Source organism: Leopardus geoffroyi, chromosome D3 (assembly GCF_018350155.1).
Source record: "Leopardus geoffroyi isolate Oge1 chromosome D3, O.geoffroyi_Oge1_pat1.0, whole genome shotgun sequence".
Classification (NCBI taxonomy): Eukaryota; Metazoa; Chordata; class Mammalia; order Carnivora; family Felidae; genus Leopardus; species Leopardus geoffroyi.
In genome coordinates, this window is record NC_059339.1 from 41,202,370 (window position 1) to 41,228,697 (window position 26,328).

General features: G+C 35.9%; 2 protein-coding genes across 4 annotated transcripts in view; one reads left to right on the forward strand and one right to left on the reverse strand.

Moving 5' to 3' along the window:
* Positions 1 to 20,982, reverse strand: part of NDC80 (NDC80 kinetochore complex component) — a 62,194-nt gene extending 41,212 nt beyond the window's left edge. Inside the window, exons 1-9 of one of the 2 annotated variants that reach the window (XM_045459742.1) lie at positions 20,829 to 20,982; positions 19,187 to 19,296; positions 17,931 to 18,008; positions 15,669 to 15,792; positions 15,418 to 15,590; positions 14,626 to 14,728; positions 5,125 to 5,214; positions 1,995 to 2,088; positions 674 to 780 (exon numbers count right to left, since the gene is read on the reverse strand). In XM_045459742.1, coding sequence (XP_045315698.1) covers positions 674 to 780; positions 1,995 to 2,088; positions 5,125 to 5,214; positions 14,626 to 14,728; positions 15,418 to 15,590; positions 15,669 to 15,792; positions 17,931 to 18,008; positions 19,187 to 19,287 — 870 coding nt within the window. In that variant the 5' untranslated portion in view covers positions 19,288 to 19,296; positions 20,829 to 20,982. Of the gene's footprint in view, positions 1 to 673; positions 781 to 1,994; positions 2,089 to 5,124; positions 5,215 to 14,625; positions 14,729 to 15,413; positions 15,591 to 15,668; positions 15,793 to 17,930; positions 18,009 to 19,186; positions 19,297 to 20,828 lie in introns of both variants that reach the window. The other variant, XM_045459743.1, reaches the window with a different exon arrangement.
* A 20-nt stretch (positions 20,983 to 21,002) lies between these two features.
* METTL4 (methyltransferase 4, N6-adenosine) overlaps positions 21,003 to 26,328 on the forward strand; it is a 52,205-nt gene continuing 46,879 nt past the window's right edge. Inside the window, exons 1-3 of one of the 2 annotated variants that reach the window (XM_045459744.1) lie at positions 21,003 to 21,087; positions 22,506 to 23,263; positions 25,081 to 25,143. In XM_045459744.1, the coding sequence (XP_045315700.1) occupies positions 22,925 to 23,263; positions 25,081 to 25,143 (402 nt within the window). In that variant the 5' untranslated portion in view covers positions 21,003 to 21,087; positions 22,506 to 22,924. Of the gene's footprint in view, positions 21,367 to 22,505; positions 23,264 to 25,080; positions 25,144 to 26,328 lie in introns of both variants that reach the window. The other variant, XM_045459745.1, reaches the window with a different exon arrangement.

Genomic DNA, 26,328 nt, shown 5'->3' on the forward strand with positions numbered 1-26,328 from the left:
ATTTAAATTCATCTTAGAGAAAAGTATATTACATTTTCCTTTCACTTTTGGAGGAAGTCAAAAGAACTAAAAGGAAACTTTGGCATTACTACCTAATTAAGATGTACTTTTCAGGAAGTCAGTTTGGGATACAAAAAGTCAAGGGCCAGGATGAAGGAGCACAAACATTTAAAATCTGATATTTTACAGAACAGTCTAGATAGTTCAATAATACAATACACAAAATAAAATTAGATATCTGGATATTATCATTTAGCTTTTAGAAAACCCTAAGAATATAATATATTATATAAACCCACTTAACACCATTCCCTTTTCATTAACTACATAACTCAGGGCTTCTTGTAAATCGTGTTCCCTAGAGGTGTGTAACATGGGGACCTTGTTCAAAAGATCTTTTTGGTCTTATGTAAGTAGGTTAGAGTCTTTCATCATATTGTGAACACCATTAGCACAAGACTGATCAATCACAAGGGAAAACAAAGCTCTAGAGACACCAAACATGTTTTCATGGGGAGTTCTGTCCAATGTAAAAAAAAATTAACTTTTAAGAAGCTTATTTTGCTATTTATTTATATCTTAGGGAAAGAAATAGCTGGTGTTCTCTAAGGAAATCCAAAAATCCAAAAGAGCTAAGTATATAAGCCTACTGATAATAAACATGTTTACTAACCGGTTCTTTCTCTCTTTCTTGTTCCAATCTTGCAATCTGTTCATTCAATGCTTTGTTTTTTGCTGCTAATGATTCCAGCTTGGAAGCATCTACATTAAATAAATCCTCTGGAGAGAAAACCCCAAAACTTAGTGAGATCTCAATTCTGTCTAGAAACATTTTCCCCCAGGTTTTCACCACTGGTTTCTCCCTCACTTCCTTCTAGACTGGTCAAAATACTACGTGAAGGATATACTACCCTCTAAAATAGCAAACCTTTCCCTTTACTACACTGTCTATTCCCTTACCTTGCTTTATTTTTCTTCATAGTACTTACCACCCTTTGTTTTACAGTTATTTGATTATCATCTCTGTTAGAGGTAGCCTCATAGAGCAGGGATTTTCTATCTCTTATTCATGACTGTATTCTCAGTGCCTAAATGGTGGCTTGCCCAATGTAGGCATATAATAAACACTGTTTGAATAAATGAATACTATTAATTGGCTTAACTAATTATAAAAAAAAAAACCAAAAACTTCACTAGATGCTTTTTACATTAGATCACTGTGAATTTTCCTCTTTTAAAATGAAACATCATTTACCTTGGTCCCTTTCTTATGTTGGACAAGTTGAAGTTGTCCTGTTACTTCAGCAAGATACATCCCATGGCAACATAAGGGAAATACTTTCAACTTTTCTGCCAGTAGTGGCAAGGTGATATTCTCCTGTTTGGATTGATTCCATTGGATTCCACTGATTCCATTAAATTTATCTATTTTACCCACAGTTCTACTATTTTATATACAAGACTATGTCAATAAAAGGAAAGAAATGTAAAAGAATACCTCTGGAACATTTTAGAGTTAGCTAGTATATACTGAATGTCACTAGATTATCACTGAGTGGAAAAATAAAGAATTTTTTTCTTTGGAAATATAATGGCCCATTAATTTTAATTACTCAAACTGTAAAGCAAGAATATTATAGGGATATCACAGGAATAACATTTGGTGATTATCTTCTGTGTTCCTGGTAGTGTGTTTGATACTTTATGTACACAGCTACCTAATCTTGCAAAACTTTGTTAGAGAGGTTAATTAATTTGTTAAGGTCACATAGGCAGGAAGGGGTTTTGCCTCAGGTATGACTCTAACATCAGCATTCTTTCAGCTTAACTAACTTTTCTCCATCAAAGAAACAATGAAGACAAAAATCAGTAGGCATCCAAACAAATTTAGAATAGCTCATCTAAACACTGGGTGTGGTTAAATAAGCTATAGCTCCATGAATAGAGTTTAATACATGACTAAAAGCATGCACACTAGGAATGAGAACACTTACTCAGCTTTGACTGCAACTCTGTGTTCATCTCTTCAAAGCTGTCAGCACCAGTCATGAAACTCTCATAGCATTTTATGGTGTAGTCCAAAAACAACTGATTGGGTTAAGCAGATTTTAGAAAAAGCCATTATTCTCTATTTAGTGTGTTCCATTTTTCTAAGTGGGAATTTAAATTTGAATTAAAAAAAGAAAGGTCAAGACTACTAAGTAGTTATATGAACTCCTATAAATGAGACACAAACCTAGGATATATAATTATGTTACACAGACTTGCTTAGTCTGCTTTTTTTTTTTTTTTTTTAATTTTTTTTTTTCAACGTTTATTTATTTTTGGGACAGAGAGAGACAGAGCATGAACGGGGGAGGGGCAGAGAGAGAGGGAGACACAGAATCAGAAACAGGCTCCAGGTTCCGAGCCATCAGCCCAGAGCCCGACGCGGGGCTCAAACTCACGGACCGCGAGATCGTGACCTGGCTGAAGTCGGACGCTTAACCGACTGCGCCACCCAGGCGCCCCAGTCTGCTGTTTTTAATGTGAATGAGAATGAAAAGAACACTTAAATTTGGATAATGGTGATTTTTAGTAAAGAAACCACACCTTCAGAATTTTGAGGTCAAATAAGGAAGCTTATTAATAAACGTAATTCAGGGGTGCCTGGGTGACTCAGTTGGATAAGCCTCCGAGTTCGGCTCAGGTCATGATCTCATGGTTTGTGGGTTAGAGGTCCACGTCAGGTTCTGTGATGACAGCTCAGAGCCTGGAATGGAGACTGCTTTGGATTCTGTTCCTCCCTCTCTCTCTGTCCCTTCCCCCCCTCTTGCTCTGTCTTTCTCTCTCAAAAAAAAAATAAACATTAAAAAAAAAATAAACAAATTCAACATAAAATGCACATTTACCTTTAGGGATAGATCATCCCTATGAATGAACCTTATGAAAAAGGTAAATGAATTGATGATCACCTAGGTACAATCACACTGACAATGTCTAGCTGTGAAAATCAGAATGAAGTCTATAAATACATTGTTACTTCAGTCTCAAAAGTGGCATGGTTAGTAGAGATCTAAACAGTAGAGTACTAGAATCCTTAATATTTATCCAAAAGAAAGTAACACTACAGTTTGTAGTTATGTGGTGCTTTGGTCACTTTGAAGATGCATACTTTGTTAGGAGGTGAGGATGGCTGATCAGAATTTTCCAAAGCCTAGATGAAAGAAATATCCCTCAAGACAAACCAATTCCCTTTGCGCGGATTCTCTAATTAAGCAACCTTCATATTATTTGGTTGATATGGAAAGGATACCCTGAATAGCATTCTTCTAACTGGAAAGGTATACCACTAATGATAAATTAATACATTTTCATTCTCTTTCAGATCAGTCTCTTATGAATTTGGTGACAATGAATCAGTTTCTTTAAGCTTGGTCAATTTTGATTTTGCAGATTAAAAAAACAAATTGAATTTCTGCAGTCAAATGCTCTGCCAGTAACAAACTGAGTTTCTGGATCTACAAAGCTGAGGCAAAGAATCTGGTGAAACTGGATATTTTGATAACCCTCTTTAATCAAAAAATAGCACTTTATAATTTCCAAAGTGCTGCTTTGTATATTGTCATCTGAAATAATAGCTAAAAGAGTGAAAATACCTTTTACTGGTTTAACCTTTAGGATAAATATAAAAAAATTAATATTTAATAAATGCTGCAATTATATTTGGCTTGAAAACTGAGGTACAACTAAATCTAGTCCAGTACACATATTGCAACATGGGAGGAAAATTCTCTCAAGTAGGATCAAAGGCTTTCTAACTATTTCACCAGCAGGGGTCATTGCTGAAGCAGTAAAAGGTAGGGTTACTCTCTGTTTAAAAAAACCCCAAAACAAAAAAACTCAGATACCTCTTTGAACTATTTCCAAGGTAGAAATAAAAGATGAAACTGAAGTTCTTCCAACGTTCAAGTCAAATGCTCAAAGAGCGTAGGTTAGAATTAGAAACAGAAAATAGTTTTTCTTCTTAGGGACCTGCATGGTGATCTTTTACATGTACTAGGGCACATTAATGTTTAATTTCAATATTATAAACTATTCCTTGGAGTTGGTATTTGCTCCATTTACATACGTAAATTTGCTTATTTTAGGAAACAGGGTGGGGTTAGTTACATAGTTTTGGTTCCAATAAAGTATGGTTTGGGAACCAATTTTGACCACCTGTTTACTTTTATCTCAACCCCTTTCTGAAGTGATAACTCAGATCTAAGTGGCAATAAGCTTAACTAAAAAGGCCAAAACAAAACAAAAAAACCTACAATGTAATATTTTAAGACTCAAAGATTATGCTTTGTATTGGCAAAGAATTATATTAGACTTATGTTGTCAGTATTGATATCTTCATTCTAAAACATAAAGAAATATTACATCTACACATAAAATAATGTTATGATTTACTTCTAATTTCATTGCATTTTTAACTTAGTTAACATTTCAATTTCCTTTTTTTTTTTTTAATATTTATTTTTGAGAGAGAGAGAGAGAGAAAGAGAGTGAGTGTGCACTTGAGCAGGAGCCGGGAAGAGGCAAAGAGAGGGAGACAGAGGATCTGAAGCAGGCTCTGTGCTGAAGCCCCGATGCAGTGCTTGAACTCACGAACCATGAGATCATGACCTGAGCCGAAGTCTGATGCTTTACTAACTCAGCCACCCAAGAGCCCCAACATTTGAAATTTCTATGCCTACTTAGTTTTAAGAAATTACAATGTGATTCCAAGAGTAAATCTATTAATATTTGTTTGCTTATTATTTATTTATAAATGTTTGTTTATTTTTGAGAGAGAGAGAGAGCACATAAGAAAATGAGGGGCAGAGAGAGGGAGAGGGAGACAGGATCCAAAGTGGGTTCTGTGGAGATCCAATGTGGGGCTCAAACTCATGAACCATGATATCATAACCTAAGCCTAAGCTGAATGCTTAACCGACTGAGCCACCCAGGCACCCCTCTATTAACATCAAAAAAAAAAAAAAAAAAAAAAATCAGTTTTAGAAGTTTTTCAGGAAGCAAAAAGACAACTTATACAAAAGACTAATTTCAATAGTGACACAGTTAATAATACCAAGATAACTCTCATGTTTGTGGTACCTTATTATGCATAATTCCATCTTCAGTTTCTTCTCCCCAAGGCTGTCCATCATCAAATAATGGTGAGCTTTCTTTCATGGCAGTATGTAACTGATAAGTACACAAGCAACATATTTAAGTTGATAAAGGTTAGGAGAAAAACATAGTTTTCATGTTTTGACAAATTTGTTTTAGTGTCATTTTTAGATGGATTTAAATTACTGCATGAATGAAAGTCTCTTGAGACATTATTTTATTGAGCCTTAAAATATAATCCTTTTGATATTTTAGTAACTAAATCCATTAGGATTAAAAAGGGATGGATTCCATATTTAGTTCTATAAAATATGCTGATCTTTATGCTGCTATTAATCCATTGAAAGCATATATACACATTTTAATGCAACTCTGAGAATCTAAAAAAAACTTGCCACAGGTGAACCAGAAAGATTATGAATTCAAGTTTGGTGCTTACATATCAACAACAGACTCCTTTGGTATGTATAAATATGAACTTCAGATTGATTATAATAGAAAATCTTTAGAAACACAATTGTTTAAGCTTGAAAATGAAAAATAGAGAATACATTATAGCAAAAATATTCAGATATTTATAATTGATAAGCTAAAAAGAAAATGGCTAAAAGTTTTTAAGGCAAAGAAATTCCATTTTGGAACATGTGTTTTTATATTTTTTGTTTTCTGAGAGAGAGAGAAAGAGAGAGCAAATGAGTGGGAAATGGCAGAGGGAGAGAGAGAATCTTAAGCAGGCTCCACGCCCAGTGCACAGCCAATTGTGGGGCTGGATACCACGACCCTGAGATCATTACCTGAGCTAAAATAGAGTCAGATGCTTAACCAACTGAGATATCCAGGTTCCCCTATAAGTTGTTTTAAAAATATAACCTTCCAAACATGAAAAATACTCTAGAAAACATAAGTGAATTTGCTATAAAATATAAAGATATAAATGTGTATCTAGTATAATGCACACTAAGCTTCTAAGAAAAGGACTATTCATTAGGAATGTAAAAGAATGTGGTTTCTGCTAAAAATATTTCATTAACTTTTCTTATCCTAGGACTTACACACCAGATCCCTGAGCGAGAATATTGTTCTTAGCCCAGAGCTGCTTGCCATATCTACACCTCTCCTATTCCAAAGGCACTCATAAGACTTTTTTGTATATCTAAGGTGGATGTAGGTGAGCTCTATCAACTCATCCTTTACTTCTTCCTTTGACAAGGTCTCAAGTGACAATCAGATTTAACTAAATCTGAAAGACATGTATAGCAGAGCCCAAGATTAAGAACAGAATCTTCTACCTTGTCATTGGGGTAGATAAAGAAAGTGCTGTCATGTCAAAAGTCCACGTGAATATTGTTGATACTCTGCAAAGTTCAAAAAGACCCTTATACAGGGACAAACGACTCTGCCCAGGCAGGGGAGTTAATCACTGCTCGGTTGTAGCTCCTAGCCCCATCTGACCAGAAAGCCTAGCTGGGACACCTGAAAAGCTGTTTGGCTCAGAAACACTTAGAATTAAGAGCCTGGAAGTCAGAACTGATCATCCACAGAGAAAGCTGGTGACCTCATTTGGACAGAAAACTTGGGGCATGGGTTGGCTTAAGTGAAGACCACAAAGAGCCTTTGGGGTCTGTTCTTCTGCTCTGCTCAGGCAGGGGAACTTATTCACGATCCCACCTGTTGCTAGTGTAGCTTCTGGCCCTGGCGAACCTGAAAGCCTAGCTGGAGCACCTAGATAATAACTGCCTAGCTCAGGAGCATGTGAAGAGAGCTTGGCTGGGGCTTTGTTCATTTGCAGAGCCAAGCCAGCAAACCTAGTCTGGCCAAAGGTTTGCCTGATTAGCTACCCAAGAAGAATCCTGCTAGTCTTGGGGTCTGTTCTGCCTCCTTCTTCTACTCTGGTAGGGAATCTAATCCACAGCCCTGCCCACTGATGACTATAGCCTCCAACCCTCCTAACCAGAGCTCATGGAAATCTCAGTAGCCCACAAAGCCAAATACAGCCTCTGGTCCCACCTAACCAGAAAACCTAACCAGAGCACCTAGGAGTATATTTAGCTCACCCTGTAACTCTGATTACAGTGGCACTGGAGTAGAGAATGTGACTGGTTGCCCTACCATCTGCAGGGCTGGGATGGTGGCCTGTTAGGCCAGGGAACTTAGAGCATAGTCCTGCCTAGTTTGATCCCCAAACAAGAGTCTTTCCAATCCTGGGGCATGTATATGCCCCCCTCCCCCCCTTCCTAGGCACGGAATCTAAGTTGCTGTCTTGTCCAATGCTCTTTACACTCTTCAGCCCACCTGACCAGGGAACCTAATAAGAGGATATGTGAGGCTGTGTAGCCCATCCTACAGCCCTACTGACAGTGACACTTAAAGAGAGAGCATAGCTCATGGCCTTCCTTGTATGTAGACAAAAGTCAGTGGTAGCCTCTTCTGACCAGGGATTTCAGCACATACTTATACCATTGGTTTCAGATCCCAAACAAGCCATGGAGGCTTTGGGGCTATTCTCCTGCCACACCAAAGCAGGGAAGCTAATTTTTAGCACTGCCTACAGCTGAGTACAGTAGCTGGTCCCAACTATCTAGGAAGCCTGACCAGGAAATTATGGAGCCTACCCTATAGCTTCACTTGGACAGGGAACCAAGCCAGCAGTCCTCTCTAACTGTTCTCAGACAGCAGCACTTCCCTCTCTCCCCTATCCTCAGAGCATGGACAGTGGCCTTTCCCAAAAACAGACCTTGATATAAACCCCACGTTTATAAGGACACATCTAAAAACCCAATCTGAGCTGACTGGTAAAGAATTGTCTCTGCCAAAGAGATCCTCTCAAGTGTGGAAGAGACCACTTACTCAAATGTGCAAGTACCATCACAAGGAATCAAGGATCATGAAAAATAAGGTAAACATAGCACTACCAAAGGAAATGAATAAAACTCCAATAACTGACCCTAAAGAAATGGAGATCTATGAACTAATTCAGAATAATCCTCTCAAAGTGGATTAGTAAACTATAAGAACACAGAGCCAACTAAACAAAATTAGAAAAATGATACAAGAGGGGCACCTGAGTGACTCAGTTAAGTGTCCAAACCTTGATTTTGCCTTGGGTCATGATCTTGTGGTTCATGGGTTTGAACTCCGTGTTGGGCTCTGCATTGACAGCATGGAGCCTGATTGGGATTCTCTCTCTCCTTCTTTCTGTCCCTCCCCTGCACTCTCTCTCAAAATAAATAAACATTTTTTTTTTTTTTTTTTTTTAACGAAAAACATGTGGGGCGCCTGGGTGGCTCAGTCGGTTCAGCATGCGACTTCAGCTCAGGTCATGATCTCACAGTCCCTGAGTTCGAGCCCTGCATGAGGCCCTGTGCTGACAGCTCAGAGCTTGGAGCCTGCTTCAGATTCTGTGTCTCCCTCTCTCTCTCTCTCTGTCCCTACCCTGCTCGTGCCCTGTCTCAAGGATAAACAAACATTAAAAAAATAAATAAATAAAAGAAAAACATTCAAGAACAAAACAAAAAATTCAACAAACAAAAACTATAAAAAAAAATTAAACAAATGATAGCTGAAAAAAAAAACCAACTTATCTAAAGAATTAAATAGAGTTTCAAAATCAGAGTTGACCATGCAGAAGAATCAGTGGGCTAGAAGACAGGATATTTGAAATTATCCAGTAAGAGAAGCAGATAGGAAAAAGAATGAAAAAACAGTGAAGAAAGACTATGGGACTTATGGGTCATCATCAAATGATACAGTATCTGCATTATGGGAATCTCAAAAGGAGAAGAGAAAGAGAAAGGGACAGAAAGTATATTTATTTTTATTAAAAAACATTTTTTTAAACTTTATTTTCAGAGAGGTGGAGACAATGTGAGTGGGAGAAGGGCAGAGAGACAGAGGGAGAAAGAGAGAGAATCTCAAGCAGGCTCTGCACTGTCAGCACAGAGCCCAATGTGGGGCTTGAACTCAAGAACTGTGAGCTCATGACCAAGGACGAAATCAAAAGTCAGATGCTTAACTAACTGAGCCACCCAGATGCCCCATCAAAAAGTATATTTAAAGCAATAAGAGGTGAAAACTTTCCAAACCTGGGAAGAGAAATGGACAACCAGATCCATGAAGTTCAAAAGACCCCAAATAGGTTGAACCCAAACTGGGCTATGTTGAAACATATATTGAAAGGAAAAAAAAGGTTAACCCCAAATTCATTATCTGGCAAAACTGTCCTTCAGAAATGAAGGAGAGATATAGGCTTTCCAAAACAAAAGCTAAGGGAGTTCACCACCACAAGATCTGCCTTACAAGAAATGCTAAAGGGAGTTCTTCGAGTGGAAGCAACAAAATGCTAATCAACATTGTAAAAACATATGAAGGTAGTGTAAAACTCACTGGTAATGATAAACATACAAAGTCTGGTTTTCTAATATGGTACTGAGTAATTAATTGACAACTCTAGTTTAATAGTTAAAAAACAAATGTGTTAAAAAGAACCATAACTAAAATAATCTGTTATCGGAAACACAATATAAAAAGTATGTAAACTGTAACATCAATAACCTAAAATGTAAAAAGAGAAGTGAAAGTGTAAAGTTTATGAAGTTATTGAAATTATCACTTTAAAATAGAATGGTATAGTTTTAAAGATGTTTTATGTAAGCCTTATGATAACCACAAGGAAACACAAAGTAGATACATAAAAAATGATAAAGTCAAAGCACGCTGATACCAAAGATCATCAAACTGCAAAAGAAGATAGCAGAATAAAGACCAAGCAGAACAACAGACCTACAAAACAGTCAGAAAACAATTAAAAAAAATGGGAATAGGTCCTTACCCACCAATAATTACGTTAATATTTGTTTATTTTATTTTATTTCATTTTTAATATTTTTGAGAGAGAGAGAGAGAGAGAGAGAGAGATAGTGTGAGCAGGGGAGGGTCAAAGAGGAGACACAGAATTTGACGCAGGCTTTAAGCTCTGAGCTGTCAGCACAGAGCCTGACGTGGGGCTTGAACTCACGAACCATGAGATCATGACCTGAGCCGAAGTTGGACTCTCAACTGAGTAAGCCACCCAGGCACCCTCTGCCAATAATCACTTTAAATGTAAATGGATTAAACTTTCCAACCAAAATACACAGAATGACTAAATGGACAAAAAATAAGATTCAAAAATATGCTGCCTACAAGAGACTCAATTTAGTTTTAAAGACACAGACTGAGAGTGAAGGGATGAAAAAAGATATACCAGACAAAATAGACTTGAAAGTAAAAATGGTAAGAAGAGACAGTGAAAGATAAGGAGATAAAACATTGGCCCCTGGTAGGCTCTGTGCTGACAGTGTGGAACCTGCTTGGGATTCTCTCCCTTCCTCCCTCTCTGCCCCCACCCCAACTGGTGCACTCCCTCTCTGTCTCTCTCAAAATAAATAAATAAACATTTTAAAAAAGATAAAACATTTGTAAATATTTATGCAAACAACATTGGAGCACCTAAATATATAAAGCAAATTCTATCAGAACTAAAAGGAGAAATAACAGCAACACAGTAGTTGGAGACTTTAATACTACACTCTTAACAATGGAGAGATAATCCAGACAGAATAAATAAATAGCAGTTTGAAAACCCTACAGACCAAATGGGACTCAACAGACACTTACAGAACATTCTATCCAACAATAGCAAAATATACATTCTTCTCATGAGTACAAGGAAAATTTTCTAGGAGAGAATATGTTACGTTACAAAACAAGTCTTAGTATGATCAAGTATCATATCAAGTATCTTCTCTAAATATGAACCTAGAATTCAACAACAGGAGGAAAACTGGAAAAGTCATGAATACGTGGAAGTTAAACGTCACTCTCCTGAACAACCAATCTATCAAAGAAGAAATTAAAGGGGAAATGAAAAAGTATCCTGAGACAAATGAAAATGGAAACACAGCATACCAAACTTATGGGATGTAGCAAAAGCAATTTTTAGAGGGAAGTTTACAGCTATGTAAGCATATATCAAGAAAACAGAAAGATTGCAAATAAAGAACCTAACTTTATACACCTGAAGGAAGTAGAAAGAGCAGAACAAAATAAATTCAAAGTTAGAAGAAAAGAATCAATAGAGTAGAAACAAAGAAAATTGAGAACAAGAAAACAATAGAAAAGATTACTAATACTGAGTTGGTTCTTTGAAAAAATAAACAAAATCAACAAACCTTTAAGCTAGACTAACCAAAGAAAAAAGAGATGAATACCTAAACCAACAAAATTATAAATAAAAGAGGAGACACTAATACTGGTACCAGAGAAATACAATGGATCATAATAGGCTACTGTGAACAATGTATGGCAAAAAAATTAACAACATAGAAGACAGATAAATTCTCGGAATCTTACAACCTACCAAGACTGAATCAGGAAGGAGAATATCTGAACAGGAAAACAGATCAATTATTAGATTGAATCAGGAATCTAAAATCTCCCAGTGAAGAAAAGTCCAAGTCCAGATGAATTCACTGGTGAAATTTACCAAGCATTTAAAGAATTAATGCAAATCCTTAGAATCCTTCGAATGATAGGGAATAATCCCAAACTTATTCTTTAAGGTCAGCATAACCCTGATACCAAAGACAGATGAGGACACTATAAGAAAACAGGCCAATATCCCTGCTGAATATAGATGCAAAATTCTCAATAAAACATTAAAGAACCAAATTTGGCAGTACATTAAAAGGATCTCACCATGATCAAGTATGATTTATTGCAGCATGCAAGGATGGTTCAACACGCATGAATCAATAAATGTGATATAACTCATTAATAGAATGAATGAAAAAATCATAGTTTCAGCAAATGGAGAGGCAGCATTTGACAAAATTTAACATCTGTTCATGATAAAAACTCAGCAAATTAGTTATAGAAGAATTGTACCTCAACATAATAAAGGGCATATATGAAAAGCCCACAGCTAACATCATACTCAATGGTAAAAGGTTGAAAGTTTTTCCTCTAAGGTCAGAAACAAGACAAAGGTGCCCACTCTCAACCACGCCTATTCAACTTAGTACTGGAAGTTCTAGCCAAGAAAATAAAACAAGAACTAAAAGGCATTAGAAGTGAAAAGGAATAAGTAAAATTATCACTATTTATAGATGACATGATTTTATATATAGAAAATCCTAAAGCCTCCATAAAGAACTGTTAGACCTAATCAATGAATTCAGTAGTGTTGCAGGACATAGTATTAAAATATAAAACTCAGTAGCAGTTCCAAATACTAATGGCAAATTATCTGAAAAAGAAAGAAAACTACACCATTGACAATACCATCAGAACAATGAAATAATTAGGACTGAATTTAAATAACAACGTGAAAGATCTCTATGTTGAAAACTATAGGACATTGATGAAAGAAATTGAAGACACAAATAAATGGAAAGATAATCCTGTGTTCATGGACTGGAAAAATTAATATTGTTAAAATGTCCATACTACCCAAAGCCATCTATTATCTACAGACCAACGCAATCCCTTTCAAAATTCCGATGACATTTTTTTTTTTTTTTTTTTTTACTGGGGTAGAGAAATAATTCTAAAATTTATATAGAAGCACAGAAGACCACAAATACCCAGAGCAATCCTGAGAAAGAACAATGTGGGAGACATTATACTCTTTCAATTTCAAGCTATCTTATAAAGATATTTACAATACAATGAAATTAAAAACACAGTAGAGAAAAAAGAATTTTTTTTTTTTTTTTTCAAATCAGAGACTAAAGGAGCCATCCTAAGTCTGGCTAAATTTCTAGGATTCTTAACTGGGAAAGATAATTAGAACAAGAGGCCTATGATTTCTCATTGATTCTAACATTGTTATAGTGTTCAATTCTACCACCTCAAGCAAACCAAGATAGGAAGGAGGGGATTTCAACCTATATAACACACTTGGAGGCATCTCGAGGGGTCTCTCTCCAACAGAAGCCAATACAGGTACTCCATGAGCTCCTGCATCACTGTGGAAATGCTATCTCCCCATCACATAAGAATGACATAAGCTGCTTAGTCAAACAAGGGTAAAGTGTTCTTCTAACAATACAAGGATTTGGTGGTGGGAACAGAGAGGTAGCTATCCACTGCCCATGGATATCATTGAGAAGAGACAAACTGAATGCACAAATGTTATATATAAAGTTCAGTAAAATGTGAGTTGTATTAATGGGCTATAGTATTGGATTTCTACTCCTATCTTGACAATGGTGGTGCTGCAAGTACTGAGATGTCTTCCGGGTCAAAATCCATCCACGTAGTGCCTGCCTGTATTTTGTTAAGGGATTGCCAATAGCCAAGAGAATGCCAGGGGGACAGTATTAGTTTTAAGGATTCCAAGCACTAAGAAGGACAGGAAACTCGGAAACTATAAAAGAAGAGACTGAATTAGACTAGATAAAATTTTGTATTTCTTAACAGTCAAAATACAGTAAATAAATCAAAAGAAAAAAAAGGAAAAAAATAATTGCACCATATCCATAAGAGTTAATTTCCCCAATTTGATTGTTTTTGATGTACAAAATGGTGCTCCTACAAATCAGTAAGAAAATAGAAAAATGGCAAAAGACAGGCAGTTGTAATAAATGTGAAAAATGTTCGAGTTGAAAAAAATTGCAAATACGAAAAGATGATGTTTTTGCTTGTCATGTATTCATTAAAAATACTGATAAGCTAACATATAAAGCATTTAATATATAAAGGTTCAAATTAATAGCAGAAGCAAAGAAATGAAATATAAAATAGGCCAAAAAAGCACACACACAAAATATCAATGACAAACCATACAAAAACATAATTGCTTTAATAATATATATATTAAACAAGCTTTTTTTTTTCACCTCTCAAATGGTAAAGATTTTAAAATAATGATGTGTACAGAGTGGGAAAATGCATATGCTCACACATTGTTGAGGAGCTTTTAACTGGTGCAAGTTTTCTGAAGGGGAATTTGTCAGTATATACCCAAAGTTAAAAAAAAAAACACACATTAAATTGTGCAGCAAAAATCCATCTTTAAAACTACAATCCGACAAAATTTTTAAATTGTTGTCTCTGAGTTGTGGGGATTATGGGTACATTACTTTCTGTGTATGCTTTTCTGTATTTTCCAAAATTTTTTGCAACGAATATGGATTTCAATTAAAAAAAGAGAAAAGTAAATTATGTATATAATGGAAGAAATAATTTCCTACTAACTTTTTTTAAAAAGCTTTAAAACCTTGTGAAAATGATCTTCTTGCCAATGTGTTACCTCCTTCCTCTCACCTCTGGAAGCAATTTATTAACAGTTTGAAGAACTTAAAATCAAATGTGCTTTGAAAAATTAAAACTGATGCAGACTGTGACATAACTAGCAAAAGAAAGACTGAAAGAGAAATAACACTACCTTGAGGGGGAAAAAAAAATCTTTTCTACATATACATTTTAAAATGAAAAATCAAATACCTTGATGCAGTCTATTAGCCAAACCAAAGCTGCCACAATGTGCGGCCATGTATGAGGGGCCCCCACTGTATACATGGAGCTTTTGGATAATGCAAAAGGATACCTATGAAAAATTGGGAAAAAAAATAAGCTAAAAATGTTCATTTTGTGAAAATAAGGGCTAAATTAAGCAAGAAGTTACATTAGAAAAATTCCACATATATATCAACAGTCTTGACTTGTTTAAAAGTAACATATTTCTCAAGATTCTGTCCTTGGTTATCTTATTCTCAAATGATTTTCTGTATTTTTTGGTTTCTTCTCTGCAGATTACTTTGTACATATATCCCTAAAGCTGCAGAGCTTGATTTACAACCAGTATATTGGACTTGTAAAAGATTGTTTGTTCCCTCAAATTCAATGTATTCCAATGAGTGTACTCCTCATCCTCAAATCCATCCTCTTTGTGTTTATTCTACACAGCCCTTCTTGACTTCATCCCATCCCATTTTCTCCAGCACTTCAATCCCGTCTTTTTTGCCTCTATAGAATCTGTCGAATCCAGCCCATCCTATTTATTTTTCACGTCAGTAGTTGGAAGGCCTTATGATCTATCATCTTCAATAGTCCAGGAATAACCTCCAAACAGTGGTCTTTCTCTCCTTTTAAATTTATCCTAACATATGCTGCCTACAGTGACCAACTTAAAAGATATGATTTCTCTGACTCAAAATCTTCACAAATCAATTGAGTTTGATTCTTCTCTGTGTTCCAACAATCTCTTTAGGCTAATAAGAAATATAACATACAAACCCAAGATCTTTAAAGATTCTTGGAACTTCTTCTTCAAACTTTGTGTCAGGAAGTTCATATGATGGGCACAGGAAACCATAAAGAAAAGTGAAGATCTTTAGGAAGTCTTTAACAGAAGGAGCTTGTAGAGATTTCATGGATACGCTATACGCATACCCATTTTCTGTAAGAAACTACAATAATTTTTATGAAACATCAAACATTTGATAATAGAAAAACTAGTGGAAAATACTTAAGAGAACATTAAATACCTCACAGAGTTGTCGAATACACTGCTGAATGAATGCTTTGTCATTAAGTGGCCTTGGGTCCTTGATTTTTTCAGAACTGGAAAATATACCAAATTGACTATTCCGGGATCCATGTCCACTCGTTCTGGAAACATAAATAGTCAACACTATTTCCTTCTGTGGTCAAGTGTAAATTATTTCAAGGTGATTTTATATTTTAATAGCATCAAACATTAAAGTTCAATTCTTTTCTCTTATTCAAAGCAAAGAAAAAGAGCAAACAATGAGAAGTATAAAGTGAGGTGGAAAGAAAAATGCACTTGTGGTGCTTTGCATTATTAACACTTATACTATCATCTAAACTTTGAGTCTACTAGATCTTCTGTATCAACCATTCTCCAAGTCTATTCAATAATCTAAATCCTTTCACCATCCTCTTTAGCTTTTCATCATCGCTTCTTCACTCTCAACCCCTTCATTTGCCATCATTTCTTGTGGGAAAATTGCTTTTTAGATGTTAAAATAGGTTGTGCATGCTTTTTTTTCATGAATATTTTGTGTCATGCAATATTATTTATCTGATTTTTATTTACCATAAATATACAGGGTTCTACTTTTTAGTTATTAATGGATACAACGTATATGCTCCATTTTAAGCCCTTTCCCCCCCAAACAAAACTTTGTTTATATCTTTATAATGGTTCCTTTTGCCTAACTTTGGGGCCCAATTTAGCTAACAACTGTAGTTTATTAAGTATCCTGAGAATAATAATTTTCCTTATAGAACAAGTGCCACAAAACTAAGTTGCAATGAACATTGCTGTAACACCTGAACTCCGTTCATCAGAGCTTTATTTCGCCCTGCAAGTTTGCTTGTTGCTTGCAAGTTCTCTCCTGCCAAGGCTCTAAAAGTTCTTTAGCTTGGGCCTGGATTAATTAGCTATTTTTCTCCTGACAATTTGCTAATTTGAAAACCACTTTTCTACATACTGCTATTACTTAATCTTTATTTATTTATTTATTTATTTATTTATTTATTTATTTATTTATTTATTTATTTATTTTTTACCATAAAAGGAATATGTGTATAGACTTGGCTCTTTTCCTTTCTTTTTTTTTTTTTTTTAAGTAGGTTCCATGCCCAGTGTGAAGCCCAATACAGGGCTTGAACTCATGACCCTGAGATCAAGACCTGAGATGAGATCAAGAGTTGGATGCTTAACAGACTGAGCCACCCAGGTACCCCCAGACATAGCTTGTATTCTACACAAAACAGCACCCTTAGATATCTTTTTAAATTTTAAGAGAATTCCTCAACCAATCCAAATACTGTATCATTCAATTTATAGCTCAAGAAGATAGTGTCTAGAACCAGAGTCTGTGGTTTCAAATTCTGTCTCTGTTGCTAGTTCTATGACCTTGAGTAAATAAGCTCTCTGTGCTTCAAGTTCCTCATCTATAAAATGGATACAATGACAATATCTATTCATAGGGTGCTCCTGAGGATTAAAAGAGTTAACATAGATAAAGCATTTAAAACAACATCTGGCTTATAAAAATGTTCAGTAAATGTTAAATTTTATAATAATCATCATTATCTTTTAAGTTCACCACCAAGAGAAAAGTTACATTACAAAATGCCTTAAGGGGCACCTGGGTAGCTAAGTCCGTTAAGCGTCTTAATTTCAGCTCAGGTCATGATCTCATGGTTGGTTAGTTTGAGTCGTGCCTCAGGCTCTGCACTAACAGCATAAGCTTGCTTGGGATTCTCTCTCTCTCCCTTTCTCTCTGCTCCTCCTCCTGCCGGTGGGTGCACACTTTCTCCCTCTCTCTTAAAATAAATTAAAAAAAAAAAAAAAAAAAAAAAAGACTTACGATCTTTCATCAACTGGAATGACTACTAGAAATACCTTAACTTGATTTCAAGGCAAAAACTTTTCATAAGGTAACAAACATTTCATCTCTAAAGAGCCTTAATATTTAAGAGTATAAAAAAAGTTGGGGACTAAAATGTCGAACTAGATGATGGTTCCTTTTAATTTTAAAATGCTATGATTCCATACTATTTGAAAGCTAGATACAGGATTTTCAATCAACTATTCACTTATAATATGAAACAGTGGTCTGAAGTGCTGATATATTTCTTAGCTCTATCTAAAGCAGATATAACCATATAACTATTTAAAACAGAAGAAAGCTAGTTTATAACTTTCTCTTGTAAGGGACCATGCCATCTAATTTTTTGAGAACATCTTCATTAGAACTAATAAAAAACATCATTACCTTTTACCAAATACAGAGACTTTTCTTTCAGATGTGGGTTTGTTTATACTCAACTTTCCAAAGCCTGGTTTCTCTTTGCTTTAACAAAATGGAAAAACAAACAAACAAACAAACAAAAACTTTAAAAAATAAATACAAAAAATATTAGTTTAAGAAATTTTTAGAAAAACATTGGAACTAAAACCTTTTCCCCATTACCTATAAAAATAACTCAGAATCATGAAAATTTTTAGTAGCAATCATAGCTGTTATAAATGGGATAGGCTAACCTAACAACATGTATAAGCAGGAATACTAAAGTGTTAAGAAGAAAGCAGAAAAAAAAAACATATCTACATTCTGATTTCAATTATCTTAAAGTATGTACATTTATGGGTAACAGGAAAAAGACTTAAAAGTAAGTATCTCCAGTCAGAGGATGATAGCTACATTTAACATTTTTCTTTTAAGGCCTACTCTGTCGGATTGCAGCTACACTTAAAAACACATATTATTTAAACAACAGAATCAAAACATTGACAATAGCAGCCTTCTGGCTTCCAATACAATTTGAGGCATAAATTTAATCTTTCAGTGTACGTAATGTGTAATAGTACAACAAATTTATCTGATTCAGAAGGAAAAGATACAAATATTTCAAATTTCTAAAAGTAGCAGGGGCTTATACTACATAAACATAAGTAGCCTAAGTACAGTTAGCAAGTACCTTGTACCTTGGTATTAGGGAAGGATTGATATAGCTCTACAGTGGCTCACAAATAGTCTTCTCTTAATTAGAAGAAACTCACAGAGAAAAACTAGTTTATGATAGTAAATTATACACCCCTTTTTCCAGTGAATAATGAGAAAACAGTTTGAAGAAGTGGTTCTGTAGGTTATTCTAAACCAGCTTACCATTGAACAACTCTGATTAAGAATTTTGCTGGTTGGATATACTTTAGTAAATTCAAAGTTGTAGCAATGAGCCCACTCACATAAGCAGGTCTAGAAAAAAGGAGGAAAATAAGGAAAAGAGTGCTGGCAGGGAATTCAGTCTTATTTAGAGGTTGCCTGGCAAAGGGTGTAGCTTTGGAAATTTAAGGAACAAATTAGATAAAACACACGTAATAACATGCCAGTTTTTACCCTTCACTGACCCCAAATTGGGTACCACTGTGAACAAACAAGATTCATCAGAACATCACTCATAGTACATTTTTGTATTAACCGTCTTTACAGATTTCTTTGTCCAAGATAGTAAGGTGTGAGGTACTTACGTTTGAGGGGTATGAAGGCTTTGTTTATTGAAATCCTGAGACCTTAAATCCTGCATAGAGAGGCGGCCAGCACCACCGGTGGAAACTGAACTGCGCTTCATGCTTATTACCTGCATTCACGAATTCAGTATTAAAAAATCTTTTCAGATATAGATGGTGCATTAAGCACCAACTGTTATCTTCATCCTCAAACAGAAAGCAGCCAAGTTCCGTTGTTTCTTCAAGATAATGTTTTCCTGGGCCCTCATGTTCATGTAGGTGAAGCCCTCATTTGCAGGGAAATCATCTAACTTCATTTAAAACTATTCAACACACACGAATATTTACTTACTGCCTACCGTGTACACTGGGAGTGTGCAAGGCAACTGAAACGATACACTGATAAATAAGGTATAATTCCTGGCTTTGCAAGGGTATCTATGGTAGTTAAAGCCTTGAATCCTCACCTAGACCACATTACTGCTGTTGGCTGTACTGACTTCACCGGGAAAAAGTCAGAGACGACCTGACAAGAACTACCTCAACATGTTTCCTTTTCTTTGGTCTTAGAGAATACAGTTATTCTCTTTTCCTAACCTCCATCTCTCTTGTTCTGTCCTTAACCCACTGTTTCCCATTTATATTCAATCACTGCCCCACTTACTTCAATCCCTCTTCTAACAAAGATTAATTATCTGTCCACAAAATGGTCTACTGATTCTCATTTCTGAGAAAATTAACACTTCATTTCCTGCATATCTACTGAAACTGTTGCCTCCTAGGATACTCATGACTGACAAAACTTTCCATCCTTTCTCACCTCTGTGTGGCATTCGACACTATACACTTAAGATTTCTCAGGTCCTGGCCTGGCTTCCTGGGAAGTGGACATTTGCTGTTGTCCCTTCTCTTTTCTGGGCTGTCATTTGTCTTTTGAACTGATTACATTTTCCGGGGCACCTGGGTGGCTCAGTCAGTCCGTTAAGCGACCGACTTGGGCTCAGGTAAGTCATGATCTCACAATTTGTGAGTTCAAGCCCCGCATTGGGCTCTGTGCTGACAGCTTGGAGCCTGGAACCTGCTTCGGATTTTGTGTCTCCCTCTCTCTCTCTCTCTCTGCTCCTCCCCTACTCGCTCGCTCGCTCCCTCTCTCTCTCAAAAATAAACAGACATTAAAAACATTTTTTTCAAACTGATTACACTTTCCATCTTCGATAGGCCACCAATTTCTTCTCCTTTATACATTTCTACTATCCATTCAACTTTCCCACTCACCTATATGTGCACTCCAAATCTCTACTTAAAACGTAATTTAAGATTAAGACTTCCTTACACACCCACTAGGAGTATCTCAAACGCAACATCTGAAACAGTTCATCTTGTCCTTCCACTCCCTGCGCGTATCAATTCTTCCCCTTTCCTCCAGCCTGTCTTCTTCCCACCACTGTGCTCCTAGTCCCTCCTCTTCTCCTTCGGTAAATCACTGTCAGTAGAAATTTATTGATAGACTCCGGGAAACGCGCCTCGCACAGACTCCGCCCCGGAGGCCTCTCACAACAGTAGACACTAAAACGTCCCTCAGGACCTCTAAACCTAAGTTGTTGGCGCCAACACTTTCCCCCTTCAGAACACTTCTGCCTGCACGAAATTAACCCAAAGTTACCTTTCTTCCAGTTTCGTGACACGACCCAGGGACCGAATTTCTGTAACCTGTGCAACTATCTGAGGGACAGGACCGCAGCCGCCAAAACACCAATTCTTCCTTCCACCCGCCAGCGCGGTTCGAATTTTAAAATCTCCGCCGGCGCTTACGTCATCACGTACGTCGCGCGTCTACGCAAATCTTACGCGCCGCTCCCCGTCTCTGGAACTCTGCGTATTGAGCGCGTCCCATCGTCTCACTCAGCGTACTGGTGTCTCTGGTCAGTGCAAACGTCCGCTCCAACGTCTGGTCCGATTTCTAAAGTTAGCGCTGAAGACGCGGGCGCTCTGCGTCGCTAAGTAGCGGGCAGAACGCTCCAAATCGCCCTGGAAACACGTTTTCCGTACAGCAACATGGCCGCGCCCGTCGGCTCGTAGGAAAGGAGAAATTGCTTTGCTGTGCAAGTGGCGTCTTTCATGACCACTCTTTGGAAGGGTGCTGTTTTCATAATGCAAGTCTGGGAGGCGTCGTGCAATTTTCTGACAGAGGAAGCGGTGAGGTAGGAGATAGTTAATGCTGAGGTAGGGTGTAGTTGGCTTCGAGGATCGAACCCTAGTGGTCACCGCTAGGGTTCGGGTTGGCAATTTGCTCGCTAGGGTTTCATGGTCCTCTAGCGGTGGCCAGCGAGTGAAGCTAGGAGGAACCCACGGGGCTGGGGGGTGGAGTTCGGTGTGAAGCAGAGAGGTAGGTGAAATAGTTTAAGCACAATAGTTTACTTTGCTAAAATAAGACTTTCCGCTTCGCTGAGTTTGAAGTCAGAGACGAGTACTGCCCAGTACCTGGAGAGTGGTGGGGGTGGAAGGAAACCTTTGAGCCAAAGTCCGGATACCTGATTGTTGGAGCAATTGTGCGGTTAACTAGAATTGAAATTTGGGGCACGTCGCCTTTTCTGAGTTTCAGTCTTCTAGACTACATTTTTGGCTCTCCCTAGATACTACATTAGTGGTGACTCTGAAGGCAGGGCCAGCACCAGCATTACCGTTACTAGTAGCATTTGAACAATTGCGATGTGTCAGGTACTGCACAGCACTTCATGTAGATTATGTCACTTAATTCTCTAAACTGCCATCTGAGATGTCATAGAAAATAATGAATTTGGGGCTCAGTGAGATCAAATAACTTGCCTATGGCCGTACTGCTAATACTACCTGGAGTTGGAAGGATGGATCTAAGTACTAGTATTACTAACTGTGCTATTAACCCCTTATATATATCTTATTCTGTCCCTCTCTTAAATTCTCCATTACACTGGATTTGGTAAGCAATGTTGAGAACTTTACCATCTTTTATAAAAAGATAAGGAAGTTTTGAAAAACCTAGTTGCTGGAGGAGGACTGCTCAGAACCAATTACCTTAACCATAACCTTGCAATTTTGAATTTTGCTAGGGTTTGATACTTATGATATCTGTTAAAATTGTGCTCTGCCTAGACCAGTCTTTCATTTTACCCTTTTTGCACTCTGTTGGTAGCAGTGGTTAAACAGGGTAGTATTATTACTGACTTACAGCAAATGTGCTTTGAAAAAAAAAAGGGCTGATCAGCTAATAACTCCTCTTGAAATTCTGTGACCTCTCTAGGTTTATCTCATTAAAAAGGGTGGATTCACATAGGTAACGTAGTATTCTTTGCTTTGACAGGACACTATCTTGAATGACTCCCTGACTTGGAGGATGTGGACCTAGTGGCCAGATTCAAGGACCAAACAGAAAGTTGTGTGGAGGGCCCAGGAAGATGGGAGGATTCAATTGAGATTCCAGAAATAAGATCAAGTTTTAATTCTCTTTTGCTAAATTGGCTGAAAAATTTGAATTAACCCTGAAATTAAAAGTTTATATTAAAACATTACATTTTTCCTTAATGTATCATGAATGTCAAATTCTCTTTTGTTTAAATGTCAAGTTTATATTCTTATATGTGAAATCTACCTGTGTATATGAAGTGTATTTTTATGGAAATGCAGGACATTTAAGAACTTATCTGGAAAGTTGGGTTTTATATCTAGACCTTAATTTCCAGAGGTTTTTTTTTTTTTTTTTTTTTCTTTTTTAAGAAGAAAATGTCTGTGGTGCATCAGCTGTCACCAGGATGGTTACTAGATCATCTTTCTTTCATTAACAACATAAACTATCAACTTCACCAGCATCACGAGCCTTGTTTGACCCCTTTTGGAACCTCTACTACGTTTATTGCTTTTGACTCTACCTCTAAGCCAGATTATGATGACAGAGGAAATAGTGAAGTCTTCATACAGAAATATGTTTTTCGATCTGAGCTATTTAATGTCACCAAACCTTACATAACTCCAGCTGTTCACAAAGAATGCCAACAAAGGAATGAAAAGGAGGATCCAATGAGTGGTGTTAAAGAAGAAAACTTCAATTCTATTTTTGGAAAGGTAGAAAGTTTTAATAAATTTTTATTTTTCTACAGAACACACAAAAGAAGTTTGTTATTCCAGTATCTCAAATATCTTGTAATTTACTATGTCTAAATAATCAATAAAGTGTAGGAAGGCTTTAGTGTATCCAATGTAATTTTGAACTCTTTACTAACGTTCTGGCATTCTTAGAAGACCAAATTTGCATATTTCAAAAGCAAGCAATGTTTGCTCAAAAGTGAATGCTGTGTAAATTAAACCAACCGAACTAAACAACAACAAAACTCTTTCTGCTTAGTCATTTGTATTAATTGCATTTTTTACATTTGTTTTTTTCAACAACATGCTGCTTTCTCTGCAAAATTCTAAAGCAGTATATGGACTTTGGGAGATTTTTAGAGACCTGTCCATTTATACACCGGTGCAGTCTTTTGGTGAAGTTTCAAGAGTACCATACAGGATCAAATTATACTTTAATACTTCTTATGTTTCTGAAAAGTTCAGAGGTGATTATATAAAGTCCATATCAGATTATATTAAGATAGGAATAACATTTATTACTCATCCACAAATGTTTGAGATCTTTTTTATTTGTTCATTTTGTTTTGTTTTGTTTTGGATCTTTCTGTGTGCTGTTGTACATACAGGGATGAAACAAGACCAACACAAGTCCTGCCCTCATGGATCTTATAATTGAGGTCCATAAAGAAAGATATTAAATGAGAAAGCATGTTAAGAATTAGAATAAAGAAAATAATAGGGATAATTTATTACACTGTTCTAGTTTCCCGAAGTAGAACTTTTAATATTCTTATAATTTTTTTCTTTCAACAAATATTTATTGACCATTTGCTGTGTGTCAGGCATAGAATGGAAAATATATAGATAATGTCTGAGATTTCAGTAAAATACTATATAGATTTCTCATTACTGTTACTAATTCAGACAAATAATAACCAGCATTTGCAGTTTACCAAGTATGGACATCTTTTAATGTGTATACTGTTATGTTGGATAAGTTTCTCACTTCAGTATGGAAAAATATAGATAAACTTATTTAATGAATTATCTTGACAAAATTTACCTTATTTCTGATATGCCAACGCAAATTGTACAATTAGCTTAATCTTAAGACCTTTTATTTATTCAGCCAGCAAACATTTATTATTAGCCTACTAGGAATTTGCGACTATGGCAAGCACTGCTGTTTCAGCAGTAAGAAGTAGGAAGTTCCTGCTCTATTTTGTACTGTCTTACATGTTCTTTTCTATGGAGTTGTTACAGATAGAACTGTGTTAGTATGTTTGATTTGTACCTAGCCCTCAAATCAATCATAAAGAGCTATTGAAAGTACATTGGATTTTTTTTTTTTAAAGATAGAACATGGATAGATCCTCTCCTCACAAACGAAGAAGTTGGGAGTAACTATACCATATATATTAACTGATAGATAACACTTGCAACTTTATACAGCATCAGCTTTCTTGTGTTACCTGGATGTCTGTGCTACATTTTATCATTGGTACTAGTTCTTATTAATGGCAGATAAAGCTAAGGTGACCTTGTATCACTCATTAAGCTTATAATAATAATGATAATAATAATAATAATAACAATAATAATAATAAATAAAAATAGAATTTTTTAATTGGGAAAGCTTACTTCCTTAGTCCATGCCCTTTTCACTGATTTTGACCTTAGTTGTCAATTATCACCTCTTAAAGACTGAGATACATGCTATGGAAAAGTGATGAAAAAGAAATACTAATATATTTCAAATTACCAATATTGTGATAGATGGCAACATAATTTTTTCCCTGTAATTTACTCTTTAGAAGCGTAAAAGATGTGTTGTTTTCAATCAAGGTGAATTGGACGCTATGGAATACCATACAAAGGTAAGGTATAAAATATTCATTGATGACATTGGAAGATTAATGTGAAGTTGTATAAATGTACAAAATAAATATGGATATTCTTAAAGATTAATTATTTTGATCAAGGTTAGAATTTAATAGTGGAGTGATTTATTGTTACTTTAACAGTAATAAACAGTTCAAACCAGTTTTTATTAAAACTTTATATACTTCTATTAGTTTACTGTTTAACATAAGTGAACTTATGCTATATTGGTTAAGTTTAGAAATTTGATAAGTTTTAAAGTCTGTTGTCCATAGCTAAAACAACTTATTAAGATGCAGAAGAAAGCATGAACAATGTAAAAGATACATTTTTAGAACATAGCAATAAAGGGATCTAGTAGTTAAAGAAATGAGGAGAAACAGAGGGTATGCAAGTATTTTAAGCTTTAACTCCCTAAGGAACCCTTTGACTGAAATGGAAAAATTGGGTTTGGAATTTGGCTTAGGAGGGATGATAATAAGTACAGTCTTGGACACGTATTAATATGATAGGACGTAAAAGATTTTTTTTATCTTTTTTGTGGGAGAATGTACGTAACAAAATTTGCCATTTTAACTATATCTTAGGTGTATAATTCAATGGCATTAAGTACACTCACAATATTGTGCCCTAATCACCACCATCCATCTCCAGAACTTTTTCATCATCCCAAATAGAGTCTACACTGGTTAAGTAACTCCTCATTTTCCTTTTCCCATAGCCCCTGGTAACGTCTATTCTACCTTCTGTATTTTGAATTTGCCTATTATAGGTATATAAGTGGAATCATATATTTATCCTTTTGTATCTGATTTATTTCACTTAACATAATGTCCTCAAGATCCATTTCTGTGTCAGAATTTCATTCCTTTTTAAGTTTGAGTAGTATTTCATTGTATGTCTATACTTCATTTTCTTTGATGCAATCATTTGTTGATGGACATTTAGGTTCTTTCTACCTTTTGGCTATTGCAAATAATGCTGCTATGAATATTTGGTGTATAAGTATCTGTTTCAGTCTCTCCTTTCAATTCTTTTTTGGTATGTACCCAAATGTGAATTGCTGGATCATATAGTAACTTTATGTTTAACTTTTTGAGGAACTGTCAGACTTTTTCACAGCAGCTGCACCCTTTTACATTATCACCAGCAGGGCACAAGTATTCTAGTTTCTTCACACT